The following is a 23,178-nucleotide window of genomic DNA, read 5'->3' on the forward strand; positions in this document are numbered from 1 at the left end:
CCCACTTATTGAAGTGTTTCGAACGGTGCAGATTACCTGTTTTATACCGATCATTCTACGGTGGGTAGCCCCCTGATGCGCGCATCTTATACATGAGGGTCCCACGTTATATACACAGATGATCTCACGTAGGGTATGGCCCAGAACTTCAGGAGCGGATTAGGTCCGACCCCGGATCCACCGAGGTGGGTGCAACCCCTGACTACTGGGCCTACTGTGATGTATGTGATTACATCCACGCGGTCCATCCATATTGAAAACTTATTTTAGGGCATGATGCAAAAAATGAAGCAGATCCAAATCTCATGTGGACCATGATACATGAAAGAGTGGTAATCGAACATTAACAACGTCTCAGGGGCCACAAAAGTTTTGGATCAAGCTGATATTTGTATGGTCTTTTCATCCAGATCTTTGTAACCTTATCAACAGGTTACATGGCAAATAAACATTTCGGTGGCTCCCACGAAGTTTTTAATGGTGGGGATTCAATCACTACTGTTTCCATTGGTCTAGTCCACGTAAGATTTGGATCAGCTTCATTTTTCGGATCATACCCTAAAACTAGCTTTCAAAACGGTTGGACCGTGTGGATTTAAGGCACAGACATCACAGTGAGCCCCACAGTCAGGGGTCCCACCCACCCTGGAAGATCCGGGGTCTCACCTAATCCGCTCCCAACGATTTAGGCTGAAAGTCGAAACATCATCAATGGCCTCTTTTCCGCACCATTGCAGATTTTTCATCTCCACCGTCCATTTGCATGCCATATCAATCAGTACGGATCATAAGATCGACGGTCTAGATGAAAGAACGATGGGCCCATTTGCACACCATTCACACGTTCTGATGCATCAGCACTGCTATATTTCTCGACTGACGAAACACTTCCCACCTCTCTACCCAAATCATTGAACGACAAAAATCGATTATAAAATGAAGATTCTACCCGTGAACAAATGGCCTATTTTCTCCACCGTTGATGAATATTTTGATCTCAACCGTCCATTTCCACTCCACAGATCAGATCTCCAAACACTGCCTATAGGCAAGATTTTTTTAGACACACCATCAGAAGTACGGATCATGAAATCAACGGTCTAGATGAAAAAACCATGCGCCCATTTACACACCATTCACACGTGCTGATGGATCAGCACTCTTATAATTCCTACATCCCACCAAACACTTCCCACCAATCTTCCCAAAATGTCTTCTCCTTCTCCATCTCCTTCCAATCCCCTTCTCCTTCTCTTCCTTCTCCTCCTCTCCATCCCATCATCAACTCCAAGCCCTCAATCCAACGGCCAGGGTTTCATCTCCCTGTCCATCTCCGACAAGGGCCTTTTCTTCATCAAGGACCTGTTGATAGAACAGGCCATCTCCACCCTCACTCCTCTCACTCTCCCCACAATCCAGAAATCAATCAAAATCCCTTTGCTTGGGAAAGTCTATGTCTCCCTCTCCAACATCACCCTCTCCCACGTCAATGTCTCCTCGTCGACCATACAGCCCGGCGAGACGGGCATCGCAATCGTCACGTCCGGCATGACTGCCGATCTGAACATGACTTGGAAATACTCTTATCGAACTTGGGTCATAATTCCCATCGATATATCCGATAGTGGGACCGCCCAGATTCTGGTATGTCTTTTTTTCTTTTACATATGAAGAATTAGAGAATTTAGAGCATTTATTGAAAACCAGGAACTTGGATTCAACTCATTTGATCAGCAAATCAATACTCGAGTGAGTGGAGCATTGTTTACTTGTGTAGAACTTCTGAGCAGTGAAAGAGGTGGGCCACGCTGAAAAGATTAGCTGGGATGAAAACCAGAATGGCCTACTGTTGAGGTCAATGGAGAGCTGATAGTATGACCCAATGTTGTGGGTGTAACCCACCTAATAAGTGGAGTGGTCCTATTTTTGACTCAGGTGGTGACGCAGGGATGAACGTGATGAGGTTGATCACCATCTTCCTCAAGGATGACTACTCCGAATCCATGGAGCTTTTCTCATAGAGACTTCTCGAATCCACGAGGAAAAAGCAAGAAAATAGAAATAGTATTCATGAAAATTTATAAATTGATTGATTGATAGATAGATGAAATAAAGGAGTTCACAACCCTTTAAACAGGGATACCAAGCAATGTGAGAGAAATAAGAAGCAAACTCTAACTAAAACTCCCCAAAATTCGTAACTTACTATAAATAGTAAATTTAATTTTATAGTGTCCTATGTGGCTTAACCACGTTATTCTCCTAATTATTCTAAGCACTTTTCATGTTGGACACAACTCCTAAAGCCCAACGGATGAAGAGTAATAATCAAACTAAAATTTACTATAAATAGTAAAAACGGAATTAAACATGGAATTTGGCCGTCGATATGATGGAATCTCGCAAATTCAGTGTGGGCAACCCAGCATAGCCGGGTTGGCTGGCTAAAGTAGCTCGTCCTACCTTGAAATCATATATGGTATGTCGAGTAACTCATTTTGGTTTACGAGATATGCCTGTTTTAAGGTTCTGACTGTCTTAATGACTTCTGCCTCTGATCGGGCCTTCTCTGATCCATCTTGGATATGAAAGTGTCTGCAACCCGCTCTACATCAGTCCCCTCCACTTCAAAAGAACTCGTCCTCGAGTTCTTGTGTTACTTCGGTTCATGATACTTAGTCTGATACGTCGTCAGGATACTCGGATCAAAAGTTATGATCAATTTACGGTTCACCTTCTTTTGGTCCAGCCATGCTAGGAATGTATCTGTGACACGTTTTACATCAGACCCCTCCGCTTGGAAAAAACTCGTCCTCAAGTTACTCAATAGATTTAGTTCATGATTCTGAGATAACTTTTGATGCCGATGTTTATTAGCCATTTTCTTGTACTTGGCATTAGGCTCTTGAGTTGACATAATACATGTACTCATGCTCTCCTTGACTTGGCTAGTATGGATCAGTTCCTTCGCTCTTGCCTTAAAGATCTGACATTCTTTTTGACTTACCTGACAATGAGGGTGGTCGGGTAAGCTAGCCCTAGGGACAAGGTGTATGTGATGTTGGATGTCCCTCATGGGGGGCAATCCATCGAGTAAATCTTCATGCCAGACTTATTTAAATTCGTTCAGGAAAGACCTTAAACTTGGAGGAATGTCTAAGGGTTTTGATTCCTCGCCTTTTACCACTACGGCGTATACTTCGCCGGCTTCCTTGGATTCCTCAACGAAACCTCAAATGGTCAAGAGGGAGCTCCTTTCTACCTTAGAAGCTTTGGGGTGTTTCTCTAGTGCCATAGGGGCAATGATTATCTTTCGTCCGTCCTTAACAAAGACATAAACATTGTCTCGTCCTCGGTGGGTCGCATCACGGTCTGACTGCCACGGTCGACTGAGTAACATATGACATGCTTTCATGTCTACCACGTCACAAAGTATCTGATATTTATAAGTTTTACCAATTGAAAACGAGACACTGCATTGTTCAATTACCTTGGTCTCGTTCACCATTTTAATCCAGCTAATCGAGTAAGGAGAATGATGTTTTGTCGTAAGTAGCTGCAACTTGTCCACCATCACTTTGGAGATGATGTTCTCACTACCACCACTCTCTATGATCACATCACAGACATTTCCGTTGGCAGTGCACCGCGTACGGAATATATTGTGTCGCTGTGGATGTAATCCCTTTCGTGGGGTATACAGTAATCACCTCACAATTAGAGATTCGTCACGATCTTGAACCGTCAACTCATCGCCATATGCTCCTTCCTCAGTGGCTTGCTCATGTTCATCAAAGCTAGGGTCTTCTTCTGTGGCCTCACCTTCTGTGCCCCCTTTGTTAATAGTCAAGTGGGTTGCAGGGCGTTGAAGCCTAGATGGGCCGGTCCCATTGGCTGTAAAAGGTTGAAGATGTCCTCCTACTGGTTCTTTTCCTCGTGTTAGTTCTGAATCCTGAGTGGGACCCATCATGGGGAGCCGAGTTGAAGGGTAAGGCTAAATATGAACTCTTACAAGCTGTGTTTCTGCCTTACCTGCCAACTGAACTACTTCATCCACGGTTTCGACTGAGTGCATCTAAACTCGATCTTGAATCGCCGATCGTAACCCACCTATAAATCGTGCTACCTTCTGCGATTCTGTTTCTGACAGATTGTTTCGTGTTGTCAACCACTGGAATTCTTCGATGTAACCTGTGATAGTTCGATTCCCCCGTCGGCAATTTTGGTATTTCTAGAATAATGCCTTCTCATAATCACTAGGGAAGAATTGTGATTGAAGAAGGCGTCTCATCCATGGCCAGATGAGATGGGTGCCTTGTTTTGTCGGGCACGCAAGAGTTGTAATTGCTCCCACTATGCAAAAGCATCAGATTTTAATTTAAATGCTACTAATTTCACATTTTTATGATATGACATGTCCATATAATCAAAATATCTTTCTACTTCGGCTAGCCAATCGAGGAAATCTTATATACATAATAATCCATTAAAACTAGAAAGTTCGACCTTACCTTGATAGCCTCTTTCAATATGATCTAGACGATCTCCTCCATGAACTGGTCGTTGGGCAAAGCTGTCATCGAGGTCCTCGTCCCTATAAATCGCATTATCTGGTATAGCCCTACGATTCACCACTGGTAGTGCTCTACGGAAATCGGGGTTGTGTCGTACACCAACCACGGGCGGTTGAGCATCACCTAGGGCTCGGGGCGGAATTAGCGCATCCGCAATACGATTAAGGGTTGCCTGCAACCCTTGCATGGTCAACTGACTCTAACGGTGAAAAGTTTCACTTATTTTCGAAAGATAACCAATCCCTGGATCACTGTCCACAGGATTTTGGTTCATACCTTCGTTGTTTGCCATCGGCCCGAGGGGAGTCCTCGCTCTAATACCAATTGACGCAGTGGTGAACGTGATGAGGTCGATCACCGTCTTCCTCAAGGATAACTACTCCGAATCCACGGAGCTTCTCTGGACTCCTCACAGAGACTTCTCGAATCCACGAGAAAAAAGCAAGAAAATAGAAATAGTATTCATGAAAATTTATAAATTGATTGATAGATAGATGAAATAAACAAGTTCACAACCCTTTAAATAGGGATACCAAGCAATGGGAGAGAAATTAGAAGCAAACTATAACTAAAACTCCCTAAAATTTGTAACTTACTATAAATAGTAAATTTAATTTTATAGTAAGTGTCCTATGTGGCTTAACCATGTTATTCTCCTAATTATTCTAAGCACTTTTCATGTTGGACACAACTCCTAAAGCCCAATGGATGAAGAGTAATAATCAAACTAAAACTTATTATAAATAGTAAAAATGGAATTAAACATGAAATTCGGCCCTCGATATGATGGAATCTCACAAATTCGGCGTGGGCAACCTGGCATAGCCAGGTTTGTTGGCTAAAGTTGCTTGTCCTACCCCAAAATCATATATGGTACGTCGAGTAACTCATTCCGGTTTGCGAGATATGCTTGTTTTAAGGTTCTGATGGTCTTAATGACTTTTGCCTTTGATCAGGTCTTCTCTGATCCATCTTGGACATGAAAGTGTCTGCGACCCGCTCTTCATCAGGTGGTCTTTGTGGTGTGGTCCACCTTTTGCACAGATCGGATGTTTGATACAAATAGCATGTTGGTAGGAAAACAAGCATTCTATGTGAAAGTTCGTATATGTCATCACTTCTGAATGTCTCTCTTTTGGTAAAACTAGCTCAAATTTGGATTATTGCATGGCAAAAGTACAATGGATGGGTGTATTTATTAGTACCGTAGCTATTCACATGAGAGATTGAAGAGGCGATGAGCAATGCATATGCATGTGAAATTGGGCAACTCATCAAGTATTTACTCTAGGAGACATGCTGCTCCAAAATTTAGACTGGTAACTAATCCTGTGGACAATATGTCTGTATTGAATATGGAGTGATCATCTTTCACTAATGGTCCAGTTTTTTTTTTTGACACGTGGCCCACCAGTTGACCTGATTTGTGGTCTAGGCATGTTCATGGTGGGACCCGTTTGATGAGAGGTCCATATCGCACATGTTTCCCACAACACATGCATTGAACTGCCTCTTCAATCTCTCACTCGAGTTGCCACAACACTTCTTGTTTAGTTTGTGATTTTTTTAAAAGCTGTTGGAGAGAGAGAGAGAGAGAGAGAGAGAGAGAGAGAGAGAGAGAGAGAGAGAGGATTGTCCACATGATGGGCCCCACTGTGGAGCACTGGACTGTCCATATGATGGGCCCCACCGTGGAGCATAGACCAAAACCTACACTCACCAAACACTCTTACCTTCTAATTACACTCGCTGAATTTGGACTGCTAACATTTTATTTTAACCGTAAGTACATCTCTCAGCTTGGAAGATGCTAGCCAGATAGCAAAACCTTCCTTCTTAACTGTCCATGTTTAGGATTTTTCTGTCCGGAAAGTTTTTCTGTTCTCCCTTCCTTTTGATTAAATGAGGAATGCATAAAGGGAATGATAGGACATTGAGCATTAGGGGTGACAATTGGCCAGGTCAGGGTCCAGCCAAGCACATCTCAATTATTGATCTGTTCTGAGAGTCAGGTCTGGGATCAGCTCATATAGTAATTGAGTCTTTGACTCAGGTCCAAGCCCACCCATTAAAATCATAAACGTGACTGCTCTCTGGCTTGGGTTGTCCTCAATTGAAAAGTTTGCAAAACCTAGGCCCAGGTCTGACTCATTTATTAGCCGAGCTTCGAATCAGGCCCATGCCATCCAACCCTACTAGGAAGTATATCACAACTACAGTGCAAGACCCACTTCAAAATGATAAATCACTTCACTTTCAAATAAATAAAATAAAAATAGAAAAATAAAGTCATTAGCATTTGTCTTAAATCAATAGCTACCAAATGTTACTTCCTCTCTTCAAGATGCTGCCTCAGGTGCACCGTTTCTGATGTCATCCACATACATGATGATGCCAACAGAATAGGATGACCAATCAAGAACATGAACTTTGAGATGAACAAGATGTAGGGAATGACAAAATCTTACATGAATCAGTGTTGTGGAAAACCTTGGCCATGATACTTTTTAACAATAGCATGATGAAGGGTTTTAGAGAAAGAGAACTGAGCACATACATTCAAGGTACCACAACTTGTGGTTCCTTTCCATCTTTCCCACGGACATGCCTCTTTTGTATTATATTAGTACTATGAAAATGGTAGGCAATAGGCACCACTATGGAAATTGCGTGCAATAAAAATCAGGCTGTTCTGCTCATCAGGTAGGCCACTCTGTTGAAATCAATGGACAATCGACAGTCTGACTCCACATCAGGTGTTACCTACCTAGCGAGTGATCAGCCTGATATTCGAGAAGGTTGATCCTCGTGGTGGGTCCTACCACTTTCTTGGCATTGATGTCCTACACAACTGGCATGTTGGCAGAAATGATGGTATAGTACCACAAGGTGTGGAACTACTGCCAGTATGTGACCTGTTCTCTTGGAGAAAATCATGAATGTTCTTGTTAAATTTCATTTTGCCATGACAACAGGGCCTTCATGAAATAACAACTTAAAAATGGCGTCAAGACATACGTCCACTTACAAAGCCTAGAAACAGTACAACAAATGACTTTAGTAACCCTTTGCAACCATCACTATTTGGTCATTCTCCCTTTCATCAAACATTTGTTTTCACTTGCTTATTATTATTATTATTATTTATTCATTTATTTTATAAAAGCTATGCCATAACCTTCTTTGTCTTGGGCTATTAAATCATCAACTGTAAAACAAGATAAATTTCGGACTATCATTTTTAATTTGGACAAGAGCTTTGCTGTTCCAATGTTGATTACTGCAAGCTCAAAGGTGCATCGTATTATCCATTTTCTGTTAATAGCCATGCCTCAATTCCATATTTCTAAAGCTCGTTTGTTCTTCTCTCTTAAATGATGGTTTGCTTATCTTTAATGTGTCTTTTAACAAAGGGAAATTGATGAGTACTGCTTCTGGGTAAGGTTGAAGACATGGAAGTTGGGCTTACCTTAAAAATGGAGAATCAAGGTGGAGGTCTAAGGCTCTCCCTCATGGAATGCGGTTGTTATTTGAAGGATATTTCCATAACATTGGATGGTGGAGCATCTTGGTTTTATCAGGGGTATGAGATTATCTTAAATAGCTTCAAGAAGTATTACGCCAAATAGCTTATATACTGCCTTGAACTTGGTTTTTTGTTTGAGGAGCTATATTTTGTCTTGTGTCTGATTTAAGATCTTTGATTGATAATAGAGTGGCTAATGTTTTAATTTATTGTATTTGTTGTGGTATGGCTTTATGAATTTATGATGTATATCATGCATTTGGGGATGAACATTGATGGAAAAGAAAGCACTAATATTACTGGAGCACCATTTTATGTTATTTATTGCACGAGATCAACTCATTCTGATCACAATTATTAGGGCTTGGACTTAAGGATCTGCTCATGGGTCGGGCCTGGTTACTTCATCTCCGTTCATGGCTGGCTGCTGGTTTGGGCCTGGATTTTGGGTCTGTTAACAGGTTGGACTGGGGCTGACTCGTACCTTTGCCCACCTCAATCTGATTTACTCATTCGTAAATGCGGAAGGGAAAGTCACTTTCATTCATTACATGCGATGTGCATGCGTTTTAGTAATCTGACACTCATGTGCAACTTAAAGAAAACCATTGGAGCTAACCTCACCCAAATCCCTTGCAAATAGGTGACAAATGGCTAAACCACTATGCCCATATAATAGAAATTGATAACACTCGGTGAGAATGGGGAGAAAGAACGGAAAGTGAGAGTGGAGGAAGAAAGGAGACTATAGCAAAGTGAGCTGAGGGAAGGGGAGTTTGAGCAAGAATTCAGAGTCGGGGAGTGAGGGGGATCGATGTGGTAAAAGAATTAAGGCAAGAGAGGGTGACAGGAAAGGGAAAGAGGGACGGGATGGGGAGGGAGAAAATGGTGGAACAAGAGGGGAGGCTGTACAAGAAGAAGAAGGGGACGAAGTGGACAAAAGTGAGGAAACAAAAGCAACGGCCATAGTTCAGAAAGGGAGGGAATGCATTGTTGGAGCTCCTGACATTGTTTGTTGTAGGGTTTTTGGAAGGTAGGCTTCCTATGAACTTTTCTACAGTGTTCGGAAGGACGGGACAAGTAATGATGGTAAGCATACCTCGAGATTAGGAGACTTCGGCCTCTCGGGGTTCGCTTTCATCCATATGAGCTTGGAGGAGGAAGTAGCAATGGCAGCAAAGATGCTACACAAGGAAAGCTTTGGTGGAAAGAAACTGTAGGTGTAGAAGGCCCGCTTCGGCCCTGAGGTGAAAAACAGAGAAGATAGGAAGATGAATATAGTAGGGAGGAGGAAGGTAGAGTGGTAAAGGTGGGAGGTAAATAGGGAGTAGTGAGAATTGAGATGGGAAGAGATGGTTGCTGTAATGGAGTAAACTCAAAGTCCTTTAGCGATGTTGTGGTTGGGAAAATGGCCCAATAGAAGATGCATGAGGAAGAGGTGGCTAAGAAGAGACTCAAGCAACAAATTTAGGGGGCGAAACAGTCAGAGGTGCAGAAGTGGATGTGGAAGGAGACGATCGATGAATATCAAGGGGTCCAAATTAGGCCGGATGTTATAGTGAAGGCCCGGGACTCTTTACAGTGGTCAATGGTGGCAAAAACATCTTAAGAAGCTACTATCCCACAGTTCAGGGCTTAGGTAGAAGAATGATGCAGGTTGTTGGAGGACGATTTCATCGTATAGAGAAGAATGAGGTGTGGATTTCTATGACGTTGAGAAAATGACTGGATCGAGCAATAGTTGCAAGAGCCTTGTTCAATGATGGTCCAATGAGGAAAATAAGGAAATGGGTGGAGAATTCGTACTTTGGTTCGTAGGTGATTTGGTTTCTCATTTGGGGGATCCCACTAGAACTTTGGTTCGAGGAGGTTTTCCTGGAGATTGGGCTGTAAATTCCCTTGGAAATCCTATTTTCGAGGAAGAGGTTAAAGTAGCTTTGGACCTGATGTGTGGAGAAAAAGGTGCCAGGCCCAAATGATTTTCCAGTGATGTTCTTCTAATCTTTTTGGAATTTGATTAAAAGGGATGTGATGGATTTCGTCTGTGGTCGTCTCTCAAATGACCTATGGGCATCTTTCATTGCTCTTAAACCTAAAATAGAAGGGGTGGATTCGATAAGAGACTCTAGGCCTATAAGTCTGACCGGGACACCATATAAAATTGTTGCTAAAGTCTTGGCCCTTTTAGGGACCGCTTTCATAGATCATATTTAAGAATCGGGGGGCCTTTTTGGTGGGGAGATAGATTTTGGACAATGCTCCCATTGCTCATGAATTTTTAGACTCCCAGACTAGAGAAAAGAAACGTGGGGTAGTTTGCAAGCTCGACATTGAAAAAGCCTATGATCATATTGATTGGGAGTTCCTCAACTACATGCTCAGGATTGGGTTGCAGTTAGAGATGGAGGGGATGGATGCAGGCTTGCGTTCAAGCGGCTACTTTCTCCATTTTGGTTAATGGGTTGTGACAAGGTACTTCAAAGCTTCAAAGGATATTCGTCAAGGTGATCTTTTATCCCCCTACTTGTTTGTTGTGGTTGGGGAGGCATTGAGTAAAAAGCTTCATAAAGGGGAGGATGCTGGTCTAATTAGAGGTTTTGAGCTAGCAACTCGGGGGTGGGAGTTTAGATGAGTCACCTTCAATATGCAGACAACACCCTTTTGTTTTGTGATGCGGAGGTGGGTTTAGTGGATGATCTTCGGAAAATGATAGTGTGTTTTGAAGTGGTATCTGGTCGAAGTATCGATGTCGTCAAAAGTGAAATGCTTGGAATTCAGGTGAATAATGAGGAACTCTTGCGGTTGATTGCAATATTCGGTTGCAAAAAAGGGGGGGTCTTTCCTTCGACTCACTTAGGTTTGCCCCTATGCATTGGGAAGCCAATTCTGCACCTAGGGCTGTACATCGAGCCGAGTTGAGTCGAGGTGGGTCAAGCTTGGCTTGGCTCGTCCGTGCTCTGCTTGAGTTCGAGCTCAAGCTCAAGCTCGGCCTCGAGTTTACCATTGGAGCGTGGCTTGCTTGCCAAACCTTTCGAGTCGAGCTTGAGGCGAACTAGTGGATCGAGTCAAGGCGAGCCTACCTTGAGTCGAGTTGAGTCTACTCCTAACCCGACTCAACCCAGCAACCCGACCCAACTGACCCAACCCCCAAATCAAATATTCAATTAATAATGTGTGTGTGTGTGTGTGTGTGTGTGTGTGTGTGTGTGTGTGTGTGTGTAAAATATTAGATAGAGCCATAGAGGGTACCTTGTTGTTGGTGCTAAGAGAGATATAGGAAAGCTCGGGCAAGTGCAGGTTGTATGGCTGAGATAAGTTGGATAGACGCTAGTCAATCTCGGGCAAGGCAGAGAGAGAGAGAGAGAGAGAGAGAGAGAGAGAGAGAGAGAGGAGCTCAAGTGCGGCGAGTTAGGTAAGGGAAAGGGTAAGAAAGGGATGAATGGGTAGGGTATGGTTTAAGTTTTAAATTTTTTTTTTAAATTTTAAATATAATAATATATATAATATAATATATATTTGAGTCGAGTCAAACTCGAGCTTCGAGTCGAGCCGGGTTTGAGTCGAGTTGAGTCAAGCTCTACCATGTTCGAACTTGGCTTGTTTTCAAAACGAGCTGGGTCATATGAAGCTTGGCTCGCTTCGAGTCATTGTTCCAGTTGAGTCAAGTCGAGCTAGATCGAGCCAAGCCGAGCGAGCTTTTGGAGCTAGCTTGGCTTGTGTACAGTCCTATCTACACCTTTGGGATAAGGTTATTGAGAGGATTGAAAGTAAGTTTTCGAGCTGGAAGCGCCGTTATGTATCTTTGGGAGGTTGATTAATTAAAGTGGCCTTTCCTAACATGCCGATGTACTTTATGTCAAATGCTCGAGGTCGGTTTTGGATAGGTTGGAAAAGCTAAGAAAAGATTTCTTTTGGTAAGGGGCGGGGGGATAAAAAGAAGTTTCACCTTCCTAGGTGGGAAGACGTTTGTAAGCCGATTCCCAAAGGCGGAGCGAGTATAAAGGATTTGGGATCTATAAATTTGGTGCTTCTTGGGAAATGGTTATGGAGATTTGGTTCTGAGGAGGGAAGACTTTGGAGGGAGATTATCATTGGTAAATATGGGGTTCAGAAGGGCAGATGGGGTGTGAAGCATTCATCTCTTTATTGTGCGTCTAAACTATGGAAAGTGGTTGGTTCGGTTGAGCATTTGTTTAGTAAAGTAATTTCCTTCTCCTTAGGGACTAGGAATGAGGTCTGCTTCTGGGTTGACGTGTGGTGTGGAGATTAGGCGTTGCAAGAAACTTTACCTTTTCCTCGGATTGCTTCACTTAGATTTGTTTATGTGAATGAATGTGATTCTATATGCAACGGACTTGTGGTGTGGTCTCCCCCTTTTTTGTTAGATGAGACCTTATTAGAGCCAAAAGGCAAAAAGAAAGTGTGGTCTCCCCCTTGTCATAGGGATATGTTTGATGAGGAGATTGCGGAGCTGGCAAAGATCCTCTTTTGAAGAATGTGGTTCCCGGGGCTCAAGGAGAGGACATGATGATTTGGCACCGTCATAGTTTGGGCTGTTTTTCAGTTCAATATTTTTATGGTTTGATTTGTGGAGCGCCCCACACTCATTTATATCCATTCCATATGTGGTTTTATGGAGCTCCCCCTTGGGTGACAACTTTCATTTGGTTAGTGGGAAGAAAGAGAGTGCTAACTATCGATAATTTATAAAGAATATCTCGTCCTCCCCAATATTTGTTTGATGTATAGGGGAGATGCGGAGTCAATCAATCACCTCTTCATTCATTGCTTGTTTGCTCGAAAGGTGTGTGACCATTTTCTAGATGCTTTTCATATTGTTTGAGTGATGCCGAATTCAGCTATGGAACTTTTATGGGCTTGGCATGGAGGATAGGTGGGGAAAGTTGGCAAAGTTGGGTGGAGATTGCTCATTCCGGTGATATTTTGGCCATATTGGGGTGGGGGTAACATGAGGTGTTTCCAAAATAGCAACTCTTTGCTTCAAGAGGTCATCAGGGAAATTAAATATGATGTTTTTGGGGTGGGCTTTTTCTGTAATGGCAATTAAATCTGCTAATATTTCCTCCTTTTTTTAAAGGTGTAGTGTGGGGTTGTATTTTTTTTGTGCACTTTGTGTGCTTCCATATGAGTGTGCCGCTAAGCTGCAAAGCTTTGCATCTAGACACACAAGTGGGTGATGCAAGCATGAAAAGACAATGACTTATCAAAATGAAAAATAAATAAAACTTCTAATATCTTTTTTATTGGTTGTCTTGGTAATAGTATAGCGGAGTTATATTAGTTATTTGCTTAAAGCATAATGGACAATGATCATACTGGTGTTATTAGTATTAGTGTTTTGAATAGCATCCATAGCATTAACAAATAGTGTAAATCTCCTGTAGCGTGTCGTAGCATATGTAGCGTCGTAGCGAATGCTACATTTTTTTTTTATAAATGATAATTGTATTTTGTATTTTGTACTTTAATACTCTCAACCAGTGGAATTTTAATTTATTTTTTTTCATACTTGTGACTTGTGGTTTCAATTAGACATTATTAATTAAAGTGGTTTTCTTAGAAAGTTGTTGATGTGATAATGATTTGATTTGGTTTATATATGTGGATTGGCTTTTGATAAATGATAATTAATAACTTGTTTGAACATGCTTATACTTGAAAAAATGAATAATCTTTTATGCATTTTTATTTTTGTTTTTGTTTTTTCTCCTTACCATTTTATCATATTTTCCTATTTTTAAATTAAAAAATAGAAGTATCGTGTAGCTTACACTACATGTACGCTACTTACGCCACACGCTACTGATTGGTTTATAAAGAAAAGTATGAATGGGCAACGATCTCATGAATTTCAATGATCCCCTTTCAGTTTCAATTCTGATCATGTTCGGAAACTGAGGCTAATGCTGCATATTTACATGTTCAATATGCTTCCTTGCATTTCATATAGCGACTTGCATGACCATGCTGGTTCTCCTACAATTGACATCAATTAAGTGTTCCTAGCAAGGGATTACAGGGTCAGCCTTGGCGGCAAGTGCATGGGTTACTAATACCCAGATATTCTGAGCATGTGGGGCCTACCCATCTTAGATGGGAGATGCCACAAATCTCCTTGATTGGAAGACCCTAAGCACTTGATTGTTAGCCTACAAATGGATGGTTAAGGGTTCATGTTCAATGGAAAATAGGCCAATGATCAAAAGGTTTGGATAGTCCCAGCCCAGGAGGTTCTTTGGGCATCTCCCATCCGATGAGATCCATCAGAACAGCGGTCTGGTTCAAAAAACCATTGGGCCCAGGTTATCTGGAAACTGTACTTGTTGAGGCTCAGGACCCTTTAGTTCCTCATTCCATGAGTCCATTCTTGACAAGGAATTAACTGAACTGATATATCTGCATTAATCTTTGGTTCTTATTTTCTAGGTTGGTGGATGCTTTTGAAGGGAAGATTAGGTCCGCTGTGGCAAAAGCTATCACCAAAAAGCTTGAAGAAGGGATTGTAAAGCTTGATGCCTTCTTGCAAAAGATTCCCAAAGAAGTCCCAGTTGATGATATTTCTGCCTTGAATGCCACTTTTGTGAATGACCCGTTATTGAGTAATTCTTCTGTTGGGTTTGAAATAAATGGCTTATTCATGGCGAGAGATAAAGTTTCACTTCCCAAGTACTATCTTAGAAATTCACAAACTTCAGCCCCCTGCAATGGTCAAATGCTTCAGATTTCGTTAGATAAAGCTGTACTTGACTCTGCATCGGATGTATACTTCAAAGTAATTTTCACTTTATGATTCTCTACACATACTGATTTTTTATTCTTGCTATGTTAGTAGTTTAAAAATGCATTTGTTGAAGCTTGGACACAGATTTTTTGACATGCTGTAATTTTATTGAGAGTCAGTTACTTGGGCACACACTAGCATCATAATAGTTATGTTAAATGCTTGCAGGTCATGTATGCTTATGTAGTTATGCATCGTCATTGATATATTTGGGAGATGAATTTTCTGGAATTCTTAACACAATGAGATATTCTATATGGGGTTTGGATTGAGATCAATAGACTGGTAATGGGGGCTGCTCTTTTTGGCATTAAACTCTGATTTTGATGGCTGGTTTTCTTCGTTATCAAGTATTTTCAACAAAAAGTTCTATAAACTCGAAAGAATAATAAGAACCAATGAACCATAGTTACTAGGGCAAAATATGAATTTGGGAAGCAATGTGTGAATCAGAAGTAGGAAACATGGTGCCAAAGATACATGGGAAACAGGAAATGTGGGATGCACAGGAGAAACATGTGCGAAGCTCGTTGTTTTTTAAAGGCTATTTCCTAGGTATTGTTTCTGAGAGTTTTCTTTAGATGTAATTGATCTTCTTTTGCATCTTCATGGGGTCAGATTCCGCCCTCTTTGTTGGATGATCTCTCATCATCTGCTCGTCTGGTTTGTAGAGCTGTTCAGCTCCCTCAAAAAGAAAGCAAAAAAAAGGTTGGCCTGGTCAGCATGCGACCCCAATATTGGAAATGTTGGATGGGTTAGAGAACTTTGGTGAGGTTTTCAGAACCATGCATTTTATTTTTTATTTTTGCAAACTGTGGCCCACCTGACCAGTTGATCAACCTGATTGTGGGTGAGAGAATTTCGGTGAGGTTTTCAGAACCATACATTTTTAATTTTAATTTTAATTTTTTTATTTTTTTGCAATCTGTGGCCCACCTGACCAGTTCATCAACCTGATTCTTGGGCTATGGCATCAATATAATGTTGCCTGTCTGATGGATGGATTGGATTTTGAACCTATCATGCCATGCTGGCACATGTGTGGCGTGTAGCTTTATTGCACACACGTGTGCACTACAAAGCTCTTGGTCTTAAAAGTGGATAAGAAATGTGAAGGTAGAGAGGTTGATCATTTGTTATAGAAGTAGATACAAAATGTTTGAGCTTCATTCTAGAAGCAGATAAGAAATGGTTGGCATTCTTTATATGGGTGTTTCAAAGTTCAAACTCATGGGGAACATGCCTTTGCTGATAGTCTGTGCATGTTTCATCCATGCAATCTTTCATCGGGAAGTATTCATATGTCTTAGTGAATCATAGTAAAATACACGTCTAACATACACATGGCATACGTTTACTTGATTAGTCAATCCAAACATTCCAATTTTGGGCCTAATTTGACATAGCACAAAAATCCCAAGGATGACATGTCCTAACCATCCGATGACTGGACATTTGCTAATAGATATGGGCTGTTGTCTGTTTTTGTTCAACTTTAGAAGCATTTATTGATGAATTTCTCTTTTGAATTGAGTTGCTGTTTACTTTTGTCAAAGATGGACTTCTTCTATTTTGGTTTTTCAATTGTTTGATCTCTCGTATCAGTGGTGCTCGCTCTCTCGTATCGTCGGGTTGTCTGCTACTTTCCAACTACTCTCTCTTGTATTGGTGGGTTGTCTGCTACTGTTAGTGCACTGATTTGTGCGTCGTGTTTGTCAATCACGTGAGTCCTTATGTCATGTAGTTAGTTGAGCCATTGAAAGCTAAAGACCGAAGACACAAGATGACAAGAGCACCAAGGAGCAAAGAACGGGTTAAAAAAAAGTGCCTTGGTGACCCTAACCCTTGACCCAAAACAACCATTGAACCTCTAGATAATCGTGGCTTAATAGGGAAACTTTTTTTAAAAAATAATCCCTTAGCCTTAGAAACCTAATTGGAACATGATAAGTAAAGGTCAGAAGAAGTGCAAAGCTGTTGTGAAAACATACGCCCAAAACAACAGACTTTCGAGTGACACTTGATGTCATTAAGCAGACCTCGAGGGGTCTTCGATAACATCGAAGACCTCCCCTCGATAACATCGAGTAGGAAATTCAGATATGTCCAGCAAGAATTGGTCATTTTATATGATTTTCTCGGTGGCATTAAAGGTTCACCTTGATGGCATCGAATAGGTAACTCAGATATGTCCCGCAAAAATAAATCATGTTATCTGATTTTCTCGATGGCATCGAATGTTCACTTCTATAGCATCTAAGACCAATCAATGGCATCAACAGAGCCGTTATTTGCCCGTTTTCTGACTGTTGGAATTCGAACTTCTTATAAAGGGCATTCAGTTCTTGGGCATTTGGATGGATTTTTGGTGTAATAGAAGCTTAGGTGATTCCATGATCATATCCCTCATCCCAAGCTTTTAAACTAAAGAGTTCTTAGTTATCTTCCTTGAGATTAACACTAATGAGGATTCCAACTTCCACCTTGAAGATGTGCTTGAACTCCTTCAGTTTCTAGAGATTAGACTCAACTTCTATAGTTCCCTAGGAATTACAACTTTCCATTAATTGTAGGAGATTCTACCAACCTCCCATCACCTTGGTCACCTCAAAGGAGCACTACATGCAAGGTGGTTGATCTTGGAGTTGAAGCCTTGGCAAAACATTGACATCTTGATCAGGGGAGCAAATGGGAAATGATTGAAGCACGGGAGAGCATTGATCAAGCAACCCTAGATGACGCTACAAAAGGGGCTCAATCCGATAAGTTGTCAAGTGTAAGAGTTTGTATACTTTCTTTCCTTGTGCAGGATTGGGGGTGAGTTTGTGGCCCAAACTCAACTAGGTTCTTGTGTAGGACCTTAGCTCTTGTGTAGGGCCTAAATCAAGTCCTTGTGTAGGCCACCAGACGGGTGAGTGTGTTAGACTCCGTGGGAGTATCCGGCAGGAGTAAACGTAGGTTCTTGGATTAGGACCGAGGTTATTGGTTAACCTAAGGAAAACCAACTAAAGTCTCTTGCGGGGGCCTTCGACGGGAGCGTACGTCAGTAGGTTCTTGTTTAGGACCGAGGTTTGTGGCGAGCCTATAAAAAACCATATAAAGTCTCTTGTGAGAGCCTTTCCTTGTATAAGATTGTAAAACTTAGAGGTTAACTTGATTTAAAATCTCTGATGGTGAAATTCGGTACACTCATGGGTTGAGTGTGTCCGTTGGGAGTGCAGTAGGGAAACCAAACCACTATACATGTTTGTGTTTGAGATTGTATTTGAGCACTTGTTTAATTATGCTTATGTGGTAAATGTTTAATTATATGTATGCATGATTAGATGAATGCTACGAGTTGATAGTTAGCACATCCCACACACACATACATTATCGTGTTTATAGACTAGTTGCTTAATTGGCATTTCATTTGTAGTCCGTGTGATTGGACCCTTTATTTGCTTGGAAACCTTCGAGTTAGTTGCATTGCTTAGCTTTATTTGCATATTAGCTTAAGTAGGCAATTGGGTAATAAAAGACAAAAAATTTTAATTGGTCATAAAAAAAACCCCCCCCCCCCCCCCCCCAAGGATATAGCCTTAATTCCTTAGCTCCGCTAAGGTTCTGCACGTGCAGCTGTGGTGATCCCATTACACCACATGTGAATTTTCAGCTACATTTCAGCTACTCGAGTGTGAGCCTTACTTGGTTGCTTGCTTATTGATTTTCCTAGCTACTGCCCCTCCATGACCTTGGTCTGCTTGCTTGCCCTAAAATTTTTTCCAAACTACCATTTAAAAAGCTTACATGATGGTGACGATGACAATGGTGAATTGTTTCTTATTGGTTCTGCATACTTTTCCTACTAGAATCACGTGTTTCCCTTTGGTTTTGCAAATGTTTTGCATCAGTTTCAAAAGCACTTCCCTTAGGTTTCAGTTACTTCCCTGTTTAGTTCTCTTGTTTCCAGAATGTTTCACCAACTTTCAGAATTGAGTAGTTTCTGCAGTTTTTGCTTTGGAAGCACGCTTCATGCTCCCCATGCATGACATCTAGTAGGAAAGGCTCAAATTCAATCTTTCAACTTCCAAGGTTCAAATTATTTTTCCCTTTTGCTGGAGATTGCAGCATGAGACCTGCTTATGAATAACTAAAATACTGTATTTATGAATCAAATTGTATGTCTGGTAGCCCATTCATATTACATAACAAAAATCTGCAAGCATGTATCCAAGAATTTCTACAGCATGGTGCATACTGTATGAGTTTCTCTTGTGATGTAGCATTGAGCATTGAAGATCCTTTCTTGGTTGTTGCTGTATAGAGTTCTGCTAATCCCACACACACCTCTCTACGTGAAGCTATGTTGTTATGTGTGTGGGACTTCCCAGCTGTGCACATGGTGTGTTGTTGTTGACCTCGCTGAAAATTTGGGTTGATAAACTTGTCGGTGGCACACATGTAGCATAACAATGATGGTTTTAGAAGTTGCCAACGGTCTACAAGCAGTATGTACCTGTGGCCCGCCTGATGAGTGGACTAGCCTGATTTTTGGCCTGCTCAACTATATACTGGATTCCACATGATTGATGGCTAAAATGTGCCCCACACATGCCATGTGGGGGCTCAGCATATCTCTCAGTACATAACGCAATTAGGTTTTTGGTTTACTCTATTAACATCATAGTTAATATTTTCGTCTCATTTTCATTTGATCCTCTTAGTCTATCGGGCAAATAAAAATGCAACATTGTCTTATACATAGGCATATTCAATATAAGTCATGAAGTACCAATAACAGGGGATAAACTCAAAGTTTGGAATTGATAATTCTTCTTGTGGTCAGGCAGGAATTATGCGCTGGATTGTGGACAAAGTCCCCGATGACTCTCTTTTAAACACTGCTGGCTGGAAATATATGGTCCCTCAGCTCTACAAGAAGTATCCGAATGACAAAATGCAACTGAACATTTCTCTGTCTTCTCCTCCTGTCATATGGATTATATCAGATCAAATCCAAGCTACCGTCTCCTCAGACATGACGATTGAAGTTCTGGATGGTGGTGAAGTAATACCTGTTGCATGCATATCAATGGTGAGTTTAGCAATTAGAAGTCATCCAGTGTTCTAATTGTTAGCTTTTGTCTGGATATTGTGCTGAATCCTGGTTGACCAGAATTTTGAGCCAGCCACATGGGCTGGAGTTTGGGAAAGCAGAAAATGGAAAGGGCTTTCATTGGACTTCCATTTTCCTACCTTGTCTGCTCCAAATTACAAGTGAGATAGGTACAGGAAGGTCACAAAAAACGTCTTTGTTGCAATTGGACTAGCCTATCATGCCATCCTTGGGTACTGGTAGCCCCCCAGATGTAGCTTTAAGTGGTCACTGTGCTCATTTCCATCTGCCATCATGTTGATGTGTTGTTTGTTTAGAACTTTCATGGACGGGTCACACACTCAAAGTTATCCTTCTTGTATTGTCAAGTTAGAATCTGCATTCACATTTGTAAGCTAGCACATTAACATTGATAACATTTCAACATCATAAGAACTTTTTTTTTTTTTTGCCTGGATGCACGTGGAGACGGTCCGTTTGTCTCAGTTTATTCCATGATATTTAGCGGCCACAGAAATTTGTCATAAGGCTAAAATAATGCCCGTCTACATTTGGTCTACGGCATTATTGTTTGCATATATTTCTTATTGCTGGAATTAATGTTCTTGTGGGAAATTTGTCATAAGGCTAAAATAACGCCCGTTATAAGCCGGCCGATCCTGTTATATAAAACCTTACCCACGTGGGAGACATGGTTGGGTAGTTGGTTGCGATACATAACATGGATCCCACCAACGTACACTTTCCAAACACTACTTGCATGCCAAGGCAATCATGCCCCACAACGCACCTTTGCAAACTATTTCTTGCTACCCATGAAGGGAAATTTACAAACAGTTAAGGTGACAATGTCAGGCACTCAGATGCGCCACCAAGCATGATGTCCCAGCAGGAATGTGGTATGTGCAGGGTCAGAAAAAGTAGAGTGTGTTCTTTAGTCAGAAACCTGTACAGATGACAACCTAGGCTGATGAAAAGTAATATTGAAGAGTCACAACAGTAAGTACTAAGCGATGAAACAGCCATATAGGACATGAGGAAATTTGAACTGGGTTCACAACAGTGGCCTGGCAAGCGCACGTTTAGCAACCAGCCAGAGATGCTGCTGTGGCTTCCGTGTGAGATTCAGGCTGCTAATCTGATGGGCATCACTGCGTAAATGCTGTGGCCCAAGAATCAGGCCAGTCTGTTCATTTGGTAGGCCACAACATTTACACAGGGATGCCTAATTCTTGAGATGTTATACAGTCTACGTTATCTTTGAAGTTTAATATGGTTGCTTTTTTGTTTTAGTTTTTCGTTTTTTGGTGTATGTGTGTGTGTGCATCACACATGTCATGATATCAATGACAGAGGCTGGTTCTTCGAACAGGTAATCAGTGCCTCCGGTACCGTGGAGGTTTCAGGCAATAACCTAGCTGGACGAGCTGGATTGAATGAATTTACACTGAACTTAAAGTGGAGCAAAGTCGGAAGATTCCATATGTATCTAATTCAGGTATGAACAAGGTCCTCCTGCTTAAATATTCTCACTTTTGTTTTGCATGTTTGATTGAGCTCCCAATCTTATTCCAGGATGTCCAAAACTAGTGCTACCAATAAACATCTTTGATGTGATTTTTCATCCAATTAAGCCACTTTTAAGCTCTAGTATACATTATACACAAAAGGTTCTTGAACTGGTACTGTAGCAGTTGAATATAACTAGAAAATATTAGACGACTATGCAGTAGCATGTGTGCATCGTCCTAACATAGAAAATGGGAGAAAGTAGTTCACGCAAGGTCCAAGTTGCTCAGCAGGTGGTCCCCTCCGTTGATGGGTTTTCGCCAAAGATCAGGATAGTCCAATGTTGTCGACATGGTGTCATGTATTGGTAGACTTTTCTTTGGGCAATCCACTAGACCAGTGGATTGACTTATTCTGCATGCATCTAGACAGTTACCACACATCTATACAGTTACCACCCATCTCTAGTAAAGGGGAGAGTAAGTGAGTAGTTATTGAATTTAAAAATAGAAAAGAAAAAAGGCATAGAAAGCAAAAAAAAAAAAAGAAGTCAGGGAAGAGCAGAGGGCTGCCATGTCGGCAAACCCACATCAAAAGGATTTTAGGCATTTGATAATTCACCTTAATAGTTTTCATGGCTTCTTTTATTATTATTTTTTAAAAATTTAATGTCTGATAATTCCCTGCCAAAACGGTGAAGAAGAGCCATGCCTTTTGGCAATACTTGAGAGTGTCACCAAAATATGATTAAACATGATTTCCTTATAGTGAATGGAATGGCCTGTTTTTGGGCCAGGTCTGTAAGTTACAGCACCCACCTGATGCATGAATCAGATGTCTCACACCCATCCGAGTTGACAGGTGGAGAGGGTGCAGGTGGGCTTTGCAGAACTCGTGTTCCTAGAATCCTTTTCATTCACCAAGTTTTTATTCATCCAACTTGTGAGGCGTCATCTCCACTGCATTGCACTCAACCCCTTGATATTTTTACAGACGGTGGTATGGGTTTTCCTGAAGGACGTCGCCCAGCCATACGTGAATTCACATCTCCAGAAAGGATTCCCTCTGCCCATCATTCACGGCTTCTCCCTCCAAAATGCTGAAATACAGTGCAGTGGCTCAGCAATCACGGTCTGCAGTGATGTAACGTATGCCGACGACTCATACAATGTTAAGCAGCTTCTAAATGTACCATTACTGATCAACGCCTAGACGAGACGGTAAGATGATACACGTATGTGAAACTTGGAGGAGAGAATTGCCAATCAAACACGTGTAGATCTCAGCCCTCGACATGCTGGGAACATGTGCCACCAACGTGGCATAGCCATGTGAAATCCAAGCTATTTGGTTGGGTGGGTCCCACCTGCCTGCATGCGCTAGCAAGACAGTAAGGCTGTTGCAATAATCATGTCTGGCGCACCTTATGGATGGCTCGGATGTTCCACATGATCAGTGGGGAGGAGCTGAGATTGACACACACAATTGGCAAATCTCCAAAGTAGAATGTATTAAACCGTTTCAGGTTCCAAACAGTAACAGATAGTTGTACAGTGGATGTTTCAGAACTTGTTTATTTGTTATAGTTTGTATATGGGGTGTATACCCCATGGAGATTTCATCATTTCCATTCACATGTATAATATGTAATCTGATGCTCTGGATCTTC

At 41.5% G+C, this 23,178-nt stretch overlaps 1 protein-coding gene across 1 annotated transcript; it reads left to right on the plus strand.

Annotated features, from left to right (window-relative positions):
• The first annotated feature begins 1,187 nt into the window (after positions 1-1,187).
• On the plus strand, positions 1,188-23,178 carry LOC131219576 (putative BPI/LBP family protein At1g04970). The gene is made up of 6 exons (XM_058214799.1): positions 1,188-1,644; positions 8,018-8,157; positions 14,548-14,893; positions 19,731-19,979; positions 21,373-21,498; positions 22,503-23,178. Exons 1-6 carry the CDS (start codon positions 1,210-1,212, stop codon positions 22,719-22,721), a joined length of 1,515 nt encoding a protein of 504 aa, XP_058070782.1. The 5' UTR covers positions 1,188-1,209; the 3' UTR covers positions 22,722-23,178.

Source organism: Magnolia sinica, chromosome 11 (genome assembly GCF_029962835.1).
Source record: "Magnolia sinica isolate HGM2019 chromosome 11, MsV1, whole genome shotgun sequence".
NCBI classification, from domain to species: domain Eukaryota; kingdom Viridiplantae; phylum Streptophyta; class Magnoliopsida; order Magnoliales; family Magnoliaceae; genus Magnolia; species Magnolia sinica.

Coding starts and splice junctions, on each gene's coding strand:
- LOC131219576 (XM_058214799.1), top strand. CDS start 1,210: ATGTCTTCTCCTTCTCCATCTCCTTCCAATCCCCTTCTCCTTCTCTTC. Junction 19,980..21,372: donor CTGTTGCATGCATATCAATG/GTGAGTTTAGCA, acceptor TTCTTCGAACAG/GTAATCAGTGCCTCCGGTAC. Junction 21,499..22,502: donor TCCATATGTATCTAATTCAG/GTATGAACAAGG, acceptor ATATTTTTACAG/ACGGTGGTATGGGTTTTCCT.